Source organism: Octodon degus, unplaced genomic scaffold (assembly GCF_000260255.1).
Source record: "Octodon degus isolate 3935 unplaced genomic scaffold, OctDeg1.0 scaffold00059, whole genome shotgun sequence".
Classification (NCBI taxonomy): domain Eukaryota; kingdom Metazoa; phylum Chordata; class Mammalia; order Rodentia; family Octodontidae; genus Octodon; species Octodon degus.
Genome location: NW_004524635.1, coordinates 7,577,167 through 7,590,457, shown reverse-complemented (window position 1 = coordinate 7,590,457; position 13,291 = coordinate 7,577,167). Strand labels below are relative to the sequence as shown.

Below are 13,291 nucleotides of genomic sequence, written 5' to 3'. Positions count from 1 at the left end.
TTGAAAAATATAGTGATTGCTTAAATTAAATTTATTACCATAAATGACACATTGACATCATTCCTTCTCCAAATATTCCCCTTTACCTCAGTGTATGTATCCCATCATTGTTTCTTTTTTCTGAAGCACTTCAGGACTTCTCTATCACAAGTGTCCTTAGATGTGTTGCCATGGCTTTTTTTTTTTTTTTTTTTGTATTTTAGGGGAAGGGAGTTCAGGGTCTCAGTACTAGATCAGACTCGTAGTGATCCGTTTGCTTATAGCTTCTCAAGAAATGGGATTATGGGCGCGTGCCACCACACCCAGTCTCAGTTGCTGTCTCAGCACGCCCCAGGGGTGAGGCCAGCATGGCAGGCCTGGGGATCAAACCCCCGGCCCCTGTGCCTGCTTGCAAGCATTTTAATCTGCTGAGCTATTTGGCCAGCCTGCCATGGCTTTCCTGATGCCTCAAATTAATTCAAAATATTTACTTTGACTCAGTGTTTACATGGTCACTTTGACTTTGGGGACAGAAGAAATCTCAAGGTGATGGGGTGATCTGGAAAGATGGAGGAGGACACACTACTAATGTTTTCACAGGCCTGCTTTTCCATTGGATGCGCTTGGCAACAGTGTTCACCATACTTTTTTTTTTAAATTCACACTCATAAAGACACTCAAGTGAAAAAGGACTTCCAGAACTCCAGCAACAAATGGCAAGAATTATGGGATGTGTTTTTCAAGCAAGTGGGAGCATTTTAAGGGGGAGTTAGTGACTTAATGTGTCTTTAGCTATAATTAAAAATTTAAACATTCACATATTTTGATCAGACTTTGTACAACTATCTTGCATGCAACTGGAAATGTAACAATTCTTTCAAATCTTTCCCAAAGGAATTTAACAATTCTAGCATTTTTCAAAAGTCCAAATCCAAGTATTTTCTGAGACTCTTAATAAACTCTTAGGTGTGAGCCTCTGTAAGAATGAAAATAATTGCATATTCCAAAGTACAGTAGTACAGGGTAACATTTTCATTGCAAATAGATGAATATAGGATGGAAAATAATAGGACCAAAGCAAGACCAAATACTCAGCAGGATAAACATTGGGTCCTACAGCTCCACATGCAGCATCTGGGGCAGATTGTAGCGAGGTGTAAATTCCAGAAGACTTGTGCAGTCCCACCCCCATGGCCCTGCTTGTCACAGCCCACACAGCCTCTCTCTCGGAAGGCTACACTCATAGCCCAGAGCTTCCCTTGTCAGCTATTCTGTGTTCGTGATATCTGTGAGAACTGGAGTCTCCACTGCACCGGTGTCTTCATTCCCAGAGCTTTACACTTGCCCCTCTGAGGGGTTCCCTGCCGAGACTCTCTGGCCTGCCTCTGCAACCTTGGTGGAAGCAACTCCTGTAGTCTGTGTGTTGGTAAAGCTGTATCACATGGATGTTACCACTGCCTACTGGCAGTGGGGGTGACAGCCAGGCTTTTATGGGCCATAGCTGTAGCAGCCTTTGAGTGCTTGCATGTGTGTTTGTGTAATAAATGTACAAGCTTTGTAGGAAGAAATATAAAAGATAAGAATGATTTTTCTTTTCCCAAAGATAGATCCATAATGCTTGTTTATTTTTAAATTTTATTTTAAAGAGAAAAAAGAGCCAATGATGCAGAATTTGAAAACAATAATAGATTAACAGTGGTTAATATATTGTGAATTTGTATTCAAAGTGCTTGCTCAGATTACAAGATATAGGCATGAAAAAATGAATAATACAAGCACAAACCATTCTTTTTAATGAACTAATATAAATTAGTAGCATAATTATCTCAGCTATCTTGTATATATAAATATTTTTTCCCTTCCTTCTTTTCTCCTTTTCCCCATCCCAGTTGCTCTTTGCTTTTGAGCAATTTCTTCCCCTCTTACAATATCTATTGTACCTTTTGCTTCTTATTTACTGTTTCAGTTTTTTACCTCAGGTAGACAGTATGATGCTTATGCATGAGAGTCTGATTTATTTCACTTACAAGTATGGTCTTTAGTTGCATTCATTTACCTATAAAAGCCTTTAGTTTATCATTCTTTATAGCTGAGTAGTAATCCATTCTGTAAAAATACCACATTGTGTTTTATTCATTTCTCAATTGATGGCATTTGGGTTATTACAAATTGCACTGCTGTACACATGGGTGCACACATATTGCCATGGTATGATGTTTTAAATTCTTCTGGAAAAATACCCAGAAAGGGAATAGCTGGGTCAAATGGGACCTGTAATCCTCGTCTTCTGAGAAATCTCTACACTGATTTCCACCAGTCTATATTTCCACTTATGGAAGTCTATAATCCTTCCACAGTAGTAGAGGATTATTTTTGTCCCATAGCCCCACAATCATTTATTATTGGTTGATTTTGGGGGTGAGGTGAAATCTCAGTGTTGTTTTAATGTGCATTTCTCGAACAACCTATGTCATTGAGCATGTTTTCATATGTTTGTATTTATTCGTTTGAGAAGTGTGTATTCATCTCAGATACCCACTTTTGGATTGGATCTTTGAATTTAGGGAGCCTAGTGTTTTGCAATTCTTTGTCTGTTCTAGACAGACACCTTTTGTCTGAGGGATAGTTGGCTAAATTTTTTATCCCCTGTGAGGGTTTTCTTTTCATTCTGTTGGTGATTTCTTTTGATGTGCCAATTTTTTTTAATAAGATGAGACCCCAGTTGTTGATTATTTGAATTATTTCCCTTATAGTTTGTATTTTGTTCCTCAACCTTCTGCCTATCCCATGTGTGCAAGATTTCTGCCAACTTTGTCTTCTAGTAGATTTCGTGTTGCTGTTTTAATATTTATATCTTTGATCCATTTTGACTATAGTTTAGTGCATAGGTCTAGTTTTATTCTTTAGCATGTGGGAAATCAATTTTCCAGCACCATTTTTTAAAGAAGCTGTCTTTCTTTCAATGACCATGTTTCTCCCCTGTGTCAAAGATAAGGTGGCTGAGTGTGTTTGTAGTTGAATCTCTTTCTAATCTGTTCCACTGATGCTCAGGTCTGGTTTAGTGTGTGTGTGTGTGTGTGTGTGTGTGTGTGTGTGTGTGTGTGTGTGTGTTTGCCAGTACTATGTGTAGTTTGTCACATTAGCTGTGGTGTATAATTCCAAGTCTGAGAATGTGATGCCTCCTGCCTTGTATTTATTGCCTAATCTTCTGTCAGTGGGAACGGAAGCCAGGCTTTCTTGGACCATAGTTGTGGCAGCCTTTGAGAGCTTGGATGGCCCAGCATAGTGAAATGAATCCCAAGGAATCTGTTCCTAACGATCCCCTTCTTGAGCAAGGGTTCTAGAAATTCTTTTAAGAGTAAAGGTTGACACTTTTGAACCCTTGAGCTTATGATGGATGAGGTTTTGCTAATTTCTGAAATGTCTTCAAGGCATCTGTCTTCTTGTCTTTGTACCAAAATTTGTTTTCTTTTAATGATGGTATAATCTTTCAGGATCCACACCTCCTTTGGCTCCTATGTTGCACATGGTTTTTTTGAGGGGGAGTTTAAATTTTTCAAATTCTTATGCTTTGCATTTTTCCCTAATTCTCACTACCAGTATGACTAAAAGCAGCCATGAGTACCCTTATCACAGCTTGAATATCGAGCTGTTTTGAATTTTCACCTGCCGGATCACTTAATCTACTGCTCTTAATCTCACCCTCTTGCCAAGTTTTGGGACATAGACAAAATATAGGCAAATTTCTACCAGAGTGTAATGTCCATGACTTCTAATCCAACTGTCAGTATAGTCCTTGGTTCTCCTTAGCCTTGTCTTTACTGTCCACACTCTTATTAGCATTCCGGTCTTTTCAGCTCCAATCAGAATGTTTCATCAAGCTTTGTGTATAGCATTAAGAAGTGTCTTTATCCAGTGGTTTCAGATCTTTCCAAAGTCTTCCTGAAAACCAGTTACAAAGCCCTCTGAACCCCATTGTCAGATACAACAATAGCAGCAATTCTCTGGTAACAGTTTTCTATATTGGCTAGCTCCCCCATTGCTAGAGCACAATTACCCAACACTCACAGTTTAAAGGAGGGAAGGTTTAATTTGGCTCATGTTTTCAGAGGTGTTCAGTCCAAGGGGGGTTGGATCCAAGGCAGGACCATGGTAAAGGAGTGTGAAGGAGCAAGATGCATAGTTCAAGGTTCTGAGCTGACAAAGAAGAGGAAGATGCCATGGAGGTAGGAAGAAGAGATCAGACATAAATCTCAAGACCGCACCTCCATGTCCCAACCAGACACACCTAGAAGTGTTTTCCACCAGTGCTGGAGTGGAGCCCAGCACCCATAAGTTGACACCTCACCTTAATTGCCACAGATATCTTCTTTAGGTATTTTAAAAACAATGTAAACTTTAGAGAATTTTGCTTTATGGATAAGGTTCACTCCAACAGCCGGCAGTGACTTGTATCTCAGCTGAGGGAGTGCTTCTTTCTTTTCAATCTGGCTTCTCATTCTCTGCTCTTCCCTATGTGGTTGCTACAGTCAAATGGCCTGGAGTTTTTCCACAGGGTGGCTGAGTTCTGACAGTCAAGTGAGAAAGAGAGAGCACACCAGAAACAGAAACCAGGATCACTTAATAAGCTAATGTCTCATAATTTTTGTGTACTGTATTATCTATAAGTTACCAAATACAGTCTATACTCAAAAGAAGGAAAATTAACATCACCCATTGAAAGGAGGATTTAAGTCATTAGTAGGCATGTTTTCAAAACTACCACTTCAGTGGAGGAGATGATGCAGACTTTGTAGGAGAAGGAAATATGGCCTACTATACCCAAAATGGCATGGAGATGCTGTGGGATAGAGCTGTTATACAGAAGGTTTCTCTTTGAGATACTAGGAACTCTCCGATAAAGTCTAGCTTGGATGTGTCAGTGGAAATTTGGCTGGATATCTGTAAGACCAGCTGTCTGGCTAGAATGCTGGGGAAACTCCTGGGAATCTACCTGTGGAGTGTTGCAAAATCAGCCCCAAACTTCTGTTGTCTGCTGAGGGGCCTGTGAGTCTTTCCAGGCAACAGGGTGCAGCACCAACAGAGCCTGGCAGGAAGCTGCTTGGAGGAGAAGGCAGCACCTGTCAGCAGGCACTGCACGTGAGTATGTGGCATTCAGGAAAGAGAGGAGCAGAAAGGCCTTCTTTTCACATTTCTCCTTGGAATCCTCCACTGATGACGTTTCCCTCCATGCCGGCTGGCAAAAAGGAAATATTTTCTGGTTCCAATTCTGATGTCATAGAGCAGGGAAATGGAGGGTGGATTTGGAGCTGAGAGGCAGTCACCTTGCAAATGGCACAGGAACTGTGAGAAGTACCTACGTCATTGATGATGCTACTTCCTGGTGGGAAACCAAGGAGTTGTTTAGGGTGGGTTTAAGAATCCTTCTGGAGATATGTTAATTTTGAAATGTGTAGGAAACATGAAGTAAGGACATTGGCTAGCCATATAAATATGTAAATCAGGTGTTCAGGTCAAGGAGGGGCTAGTTGTAACAAATTTTGCTGGAACAACTAAAAATCTATATGAAAAAATAAGAACCTCCCCCCAGCTTTTTATTTCTTGTTCTCTTAGTCTATTTTAAAAATTAATACATGGTTGTGACATAAAAAGAATTCATTCATTGTGAGGAATTGGTACACATACATGTGACATCTTAGTCCTTTTATTTCCCATCCCTTCCCTCTCCCTCCATCTTCAGATCCCCTTCCCATCTGCAGGTCTACCACCATGTTTCCTTTTGTCTACCTTTTATTTTATTTTTTAAATTATTCATACTTTTTCATACCAGATACATCACGCAATATTGGACCGTCTGTGTCTGATTTATTTCACCTCACATTAAGGTCCAAAGATGCATCCATTTCCATTTGTCCATTCATCTTTTCTGTAGCTTAGCTACTACAAGTTGTGATACTATAAACATGGGTATGTGTGAATCATACCCATGCATGAATCACTGCAGTAGCATGTCCTTAACTTTTTGGGAGAACATACCCAGAAAAGTCAACCCGTATTTTATGCCTGTCTTTGTTTGTGTTGTGGTAACAATACTATAGACTTGATAATTTACACTGAGCACTAATTGATTGACTCATTGTGGTTCTGAATGCTGGGAAGTATAAGATCAAGGCACTGACATGTGAGAGCCTTCTTGCTGTATTTCCTATGGTGGAAAGCAGAAGGGGTGGAGGGTCTATGTGACAGATACAGAGATTAAAGAGACACAATGTGGTTATTATCTAAGGAACTCACTTTTGTAATAATGGTATTGATCCATCCGTAAGATCCATGCATCTCCCATTAGGCAGCACTTTCTAGCACTGTTGCATTGGGGATTTAGTTTCTTGTGTGTACTATTTAGGGAACATATTCAAATGATAGCATTCTCCTCCCAGCTCCCCTAAATTCAGATATTTTTTCATGTGTAAAATGCAATCATTCATTCTCACCAGGTCAAACACAAGCTCACCAAAATCTGGAGTGTTGTTTAAATCGGATGTGGCATGATTCATTTGAGGCAAATGTCCCACTAGATGTGAGTCCCTCAAAAAATCATGGACAGATATAGCTTACATATTTCCATTCCTAAAGTGAGAAATAGGAACAAGAAAAGGTTAACTAATCTTACTAACTCCAAAAACCCGCAGGACAAACAATATTACACCTAGAGTACCTATGTTAAACCTGGAGAATTATCTTCATTTACTCTAGGGTCACCTGCTGGGAATTTGAGGAGGGGCAAGAGTCTCCTTGCAGTGGGTTGGCTGGGCTCAGCCCATGCAGCAAGCTGTCATTGCTTGGAGTCTCCTGCCTGCTGTTCTTCCAAGCTGGTATGCATATTGGTAGCTTTACAGTTCTGTGGGCTTAAGTTCACCCCACATCCATGGATCCACTAGGTGTTACCCTAGTGAGGTCTTTCTGTGATGTACCTGCCCTATGTTAAGTCCCTGTCTAAGCTTGTAGGCTCTCTTACATCATTTGAAATAAGTCATAGATTTTACATTCTATGAACATCACATGGACACTACCAAAGTTTCTTAACTTGTACCTTCTAGAATAGTCTGTGCTGGGTTGAAGCACATCTGGGGTGACCAAGAAGTGTTGCACCAGAAGGAGGGGAGCAGAGACTTGATGGCAGAGAATGTTGAGGCCCTTTGATTATCTCTCTGGAAACATTAACATCCAGCTCTTAGCTTGCCTTGAGGATCTCTGCACTCACGGCCTCCAGGGTCATTCTCCCATAGGCCTGATGAGTGTGATCAGGCTTCCTCCTGTTCATACTGATTAGTACAAGGTCACTTGGCTACACATTCAGTATTGTTCCTCAAACATGTTTTTTAATTTTTTATATAGATAGGTTGAGTATTTTCTTACTTTCCTTTTTGCTCCCTTTTAAATTGTAAATTCTACACTTAAATCATTTCTTTCCTACTGCATTTTTCTATGTATTATTAGAAGCCATGCAGTGTCCTGAATCCTCTGCTGCTATACACTTTTTCCACCAAATATCCTAATTTTCACTTTTAAATTCTGCCTTCTGGCCAGCCCCAGGACAGAGAAAATTCAGCCAAATTCTTTACACTTTGTGTAAGAATAACTTTTACTCTAATTTTGATATCTTGTTCCTCATTTCTGTATGAATCTTCATTAAAGTGGCTTTTACTGTCCATCTATTTTTCTACCAGACTCGTGATCACTATCACTTAAGTAAGCTATTAGACATTTCACTATCCCTGTAGCTTGATTTTTCTTTTGATTTTGCACTGGAATTGCCCTTTGTTCTTGGCAAGTTGTGTGTGTGTGTGTGTGTGTGTGTGTGTGTGTGTGTGTGTATGTGTGTGTTTTTAAGCACTCACTTCAAACTCCTCTAGTCTCTACCCATCCATGGCCATTCCCGCATTTCTAGATACTTATTCCAGCACCACCCTACTTGTCTAGTATGAATTTTCTGTCTTAATCCTCTTTGTTCTGCTATGACAAAATGAATGAGACTGGTAACTTATAAAAAATGATTTCTCGCAGTTCTGGAAGCTGGGAAGTCTAATATCAAGGTGGTGGCCTAATATCAAGGTGAGGGCCTAATATCAAGGTGAAGGCAGGCCTTCTTGCTGTGTTGTCCTATGATGCGAACGGATGGGGGATCTGGATTTTGGTGCCACTGAAACCTGCTGATGATGGAGTGGTCCGGTCCTGTCCCACCCAGAAGGCAGATCGGCCCTCTGCCCTCCACTGGGTCACACACCAGCCTTCTCTGGAACTATGCTTACAGATACACCCAGAAGAATGCTGGATCAATTCTCTGGGTGTTCCTTAATCTCAGCAAATCGATACCTACAATCACTATCATGGTACATTATATAAAAATTGACAGCATGAATCATAAACCTACATGAAAAGCTTAAGTTGTGAAACTTCTATAAGAAATCAAAAGGTACAAACTATAAATATTTATGAAATATAATATCAAATCTATAAAATATAAAAATGAGTTTAAGTCCATTGATGATTGAAATTTCTGTACTATGAAAAATATTAAGAAAATAAAGAGACAAGCCTTAGACTAAAAAATAATTTGTAAGTTATATATCAGAGAAAGAATTTGTGTCCCAAACTCAGTAATAACCAAACAACCTAATATAAAGTGAGCACATATAAAGTTTCTTTCTGATCTCTCCCACTCTTCATCCATTTCCTATTTGAAGAGCTCTATTTCTAGTTTTTCTTTCACTTTTTTAAAAACCCCTTTATTCCTCCCTTCCTTCCCCATTTGAAAAACGATTTTCAGGCTTCCTGTTATCTATCCTTTATGTATATTTTAAATACTTGTATATAAACTTGTGTGTCTGATTAACTAAAAAAATAAACAGACAGTATCACATGCCCGATGCAATGAGAACCCTCAGACATTTATGCTGAGACAACATACTAGCATGACAGATTTCTAAGTATCAAATTGAACATACCCTTAAAATATCTAATAATCTCACTAGGATGCACATGTCAGTGATAAATTAAAAATTATGTGCTCACAATAATTTTTACCCAAATTTAAGTGAACTTATATTATGTTTTGAATAGGGGTGGTGAGAAGAGATACCTTTGACTTGTTTTTGAAATTAAAAAGTATTCTATGTTTGAACTTTTAAAAAGTCATTATATACATTATATAAAAACTGACAGCATGAATCATAGGCCTCCATGAAAAGCTTAAGTTGTGAAAATTCTATAAGAAAGCAAAAGGTACAAACTTTGTAAATATTTATGAAATATGATATCAAATCCATAAAATATAAAAATAATGAATTTAAGTCCATTGATGATTGAAACTATAAATAGTATGCTATCTGTCGGGTTTTTTAAAGATGTTATCTGTCAGGTCAAGGAAGTTACCATTTAGTTCTACTTCACTGAAAGGAATACATGTTGTGTTTTAAATGCTTTTTTTTTTTTGGAGATCTTTTGGTATAATTATATGAGTTTTCTTCTTGAGTGTTTTGACATGGTAAACGACACTAATTTTGAAATATTGAATCAATCTTATATTTCTGTTGTAAATCCCACTTAGTCTTTATGTACTATCCTTTTTATATATTGCTAAATTGACTTACTTGTGGTCTATTGATCATTTTGTGTCTATGTTCACGGGGGGTATTATTCTAAAGTTTTTTTTTTTAGAAGGTCATAATCTAGTTTTGGTATCAGTAATGTTGATGTTATGAGATGGATTGGAAGTAGTTTTTACTATCCTTTATTCTAGTAGGGTGTGTGCATAATTGGCATCACTTATTGTACAAGTGTTTGGTTGAATTTGTCATTTAAAAATATCTGGGCCTCTTTTTGCTTTCTTAGCAGCATGGTGCTTTGATAAGAATTTGGGGCTTTAGACTCAAGCAATGGAGTTAACATCTGACTTTGATTACTTCCTATGGACATTGGGCAAGTTGCTCCTTCTCATTGAGCCTCAGTTCCCTCATCTGTAAGATGGGAGATTGCAAAGAGTAAATCATAATATATGTAATGTATTACTGACTTCAAAATCCACTACAGGGTTGTGGTAATTAAAACAGTATGGTACAAAAAAAAAAAAAGACACGTTGAACGATGGAACAGAATAGAGAGCCTAACAATAATACAAATGTTTTTGCGTCAGCTGATTTTTGATGAAGGTGTTAAGAACACACACAGGCAAAAAGAAGCAGCACTTGAATAAGTGGTGATAGGAAAATTGAATATCTATATGCAGAGTAATGAAACACAACCCCTCTCACTACATGCCAAAGTCAACTCCAAGTGGATTAGAGACTTAAATATAAGAACTTCAAATATGCATTTGCTAGAAGAAAACTTAAACAAAATGCTTTGAGACATTGCATTGGGCAGAGATATTTTGGGAAGGCCTTAAGCGCACAAGGAACCAAGGCAAAATCAGAAAAATGGGGCTATATTATACTTAAATGATTCTTCACAGCAAATAAAACAGTCATTAGAATGAAGAGACAACCTACAGAATGGCAGACAGCACTTGAAAACTACATCTGTGAAGTCATTAATATCTAGAATATGTAAGGAACTCAAAAACAAAAGACCACACAACCGACTTAAAATGTGTGATTGTCCTAAATAGAATGGCCACTTGGTATACAGCAAAATATTCATCATTAATCATGAAGAAATACAAATAACTATGATATCACCCAATAAGAATAGCTGTTATCAAAAAGACTAAAGTGATGGCAAAGTTGTGGAGAAAAGGGAACCTTTGTGCATTGTTGGTGGGCATGTAAATGAATACATTCATTGTAGAAAATAATATTAAAGTTCCTCAGAAATTAAAAATAGAACTACCATATGACCTACCAATCGTACTACTTGGTATACATCCAAAGGAAATGAAATAAGGTTTTAAAGAGTTCTCTGCACGTCCTTGTTCATTGTAGAATTTATTCATAGTACTCAAGAAATGCAATCAATCTAACTTCATCAGCTGACGAGTTGTAAAGACACTGTTCTTCACATAAAAGGAATGAAAATCTATCACTTGTGACAACATAGCTAGAATGAGAGATTGTTGTATTAAATGAAATAAAGAAGGCACAGAAGGACAAGCACTACATGATTTTACTTATGTGTACATTGTACAAAAGTTGATCTTGAAGAAGTTGAAAGTAGAGTGGTAGTTACCAGACACTAAGGAGAACAGTAGGGAAGGGAGGGTAAAAAAGGTTATCCCATGGGCACTGAGTTACGGTTAGCTAGAAGCCAGCAGCTCTCTGTGTTATTGTAAAGTCAGGTGATTATGGGTAACAGCAACACACTATATAACTCAGTAAACTAGAAGAAAGGATTCTGAAGGTTTTCACTATGAAGAAATTATAAATATCTGATGAGGCAGACCTGTAACCTGATTGAAACACTAGGCAATGAATTCTTTTTTTTTTTTTTTTTTTTTTTTGGCGGAACCGGGGATTGAACTCAGGCCCTTGCGCTTGCCAGGCAAACACTTATTCTACTGATCCATCTCCCCAGCCCCGGCAATGAATTCTTGTGTCAGAACATTGTATGCTACCGCATTACTATGTACAATTTTTGTAGCTTTTTTGCCAGTTAAAAATAAAGAAGAAATGTTCATTACTCTGATTTTAATGTTACAAATTGTTAGTTGACTGAACTGTCATACTATACTCCATAAACATAGGCAATTATTATGTGTCAATTAAAAATAAAAACAAAAATAGATTGTTTTAAATGAATATGTTTTCAATATTATACTGCATATGTTTGTTATATATAATTACATACAATTTTTGCATTATTAAATAATTTAAATTTTGCTGTTATACTGTTTACCACTGTACCATTTAAAGCCTTATTTGGCAGATAATGTGACTTTATATAAAGATGCCACATAATTTCTCAGACTTTTATGGTGGCTTTTCAAATTTAACCTCTCTTTTCTTTTGATCAGATGTGGTGGTGATTGCCCTATGTTAAAATGTTATTTATTTTAGATTTATAAAGGACAACATAAAAACATAAAAACGGTTCCACAAGGCTTTCATCCTATTGCAGTCAGCAAGACTTATATTAGGTTTAAATAATGATAAACCTCATTATGCCAAAACATAAAGTGTAATGGCACAGTGCCCACACAGGATGCCCTTAGTTAACAGTGAGTGTGGCACAGAATCCTGGTGTGAGGGTGTTTCAACAGAGGCTAATGAAATAAGAGTCTTTTTCTCTGTAAAGTGAAATAATAGTTACTGGGTGCAATGTCAAAAGTTGGGGAATAATCCTAAGTCTGGAAAAACACACTAACATGCTGTCTTGTTCTCTTGCTTGTAGCTGACTTTGGCCTGGCAAAGCAAAAACAAGAAAACAGTAAGCTCACATCTGTTGTTGGAACGATCTTGTACTCTTGGTAAGGATAATTGTCCTGTGAGCCTCAGTCGTTGTATTTGACTAGAGCTGACTTTCACTTCGATTTTTAACTTGCAAAGAAAAGAAAATTTTAAGAAAGGCATATTATCTAATACATTTTCCTCAACTACCTAAATAATGTACACAAAAAGAATTATGGACCATTATGCATGTTTAAAACAACCGTCACAAAAATTACTCTTTTTTTGAAGGAAGCTTTTCTCCTCATGGGGGGACTACTTTTATAACTCTAAATTGGAGCAATCCTTGGCAAATAATTGCTGTGCAATAGTTGTTGAGTAAATTGATGAATAAACTAGTAGAAACACTATTCAACACAACACTTGGTGTGTTTTATTACATCCACTTAGGGGCACTTCCTTTTTAAAAATCTTTTATGCCTATTAACATTAAAGTCCAAGGAAAAGATTTTTATACCTTGTTGTCTGTCCTGGTACCTGGAAAGTAATAGTTACTGACTAAATTTTATTTCATGAGTGAATAAATGATGACATATATTTTGACACATGTATACAACGTGAGTTGCTTCCTGAGTAAATCTGTGATGACAAGACATTTGTGACTTTTAAAATAGTCTGGGAATTCTTTGGCAAGTTATTATCATGAAATGAGAGTCTTTTGCTAATCCCACATCATTTATCTCAGCATATTGAAATTAGGAAGCAGATATGGCTCTCTGTATAATAGCAAATATCAGAAAAATATTCTGAAATAGGATTAGAATGTGTCAAGCAGGGCCAGGGATATAGCTCAGCTGCTTAAGTGCCTGGTAAGTGCAAGATCCTGAGTTTGATCCCCTGTACCACAAAAAAAAAAAAAAAAAAAAAAAAAA

The 13,291-nt window shown here is 37.4% G+C and overlaps 1 protein-coding gene across 4 annotated transcripts in view; it reads left to right on the top strand.

Annotated features, from left to right (window-relative positions):
• The window catches only part of Nek10 (NIMA related kinase 10), a 314,976-nt gene that overhangs the window by 120,590 nt on the left and 181,095 nt on the right, over positions 1-13,291 (top strand). For all 4 annotated transcript variants that reach the window (XM_004634199.3, XM_023718528.1, XM_023718527.1 and 1 more), the window contains one exon: positions 12,364-12,439. In XM_004634199.3, the coding sequence (XP_004634256.1) occupies positions 12,364-12,439 (76 nt within the window). The remainder of the gene's footprint in view (positions 1-12,363; positions 12,440-13,291) is intronic.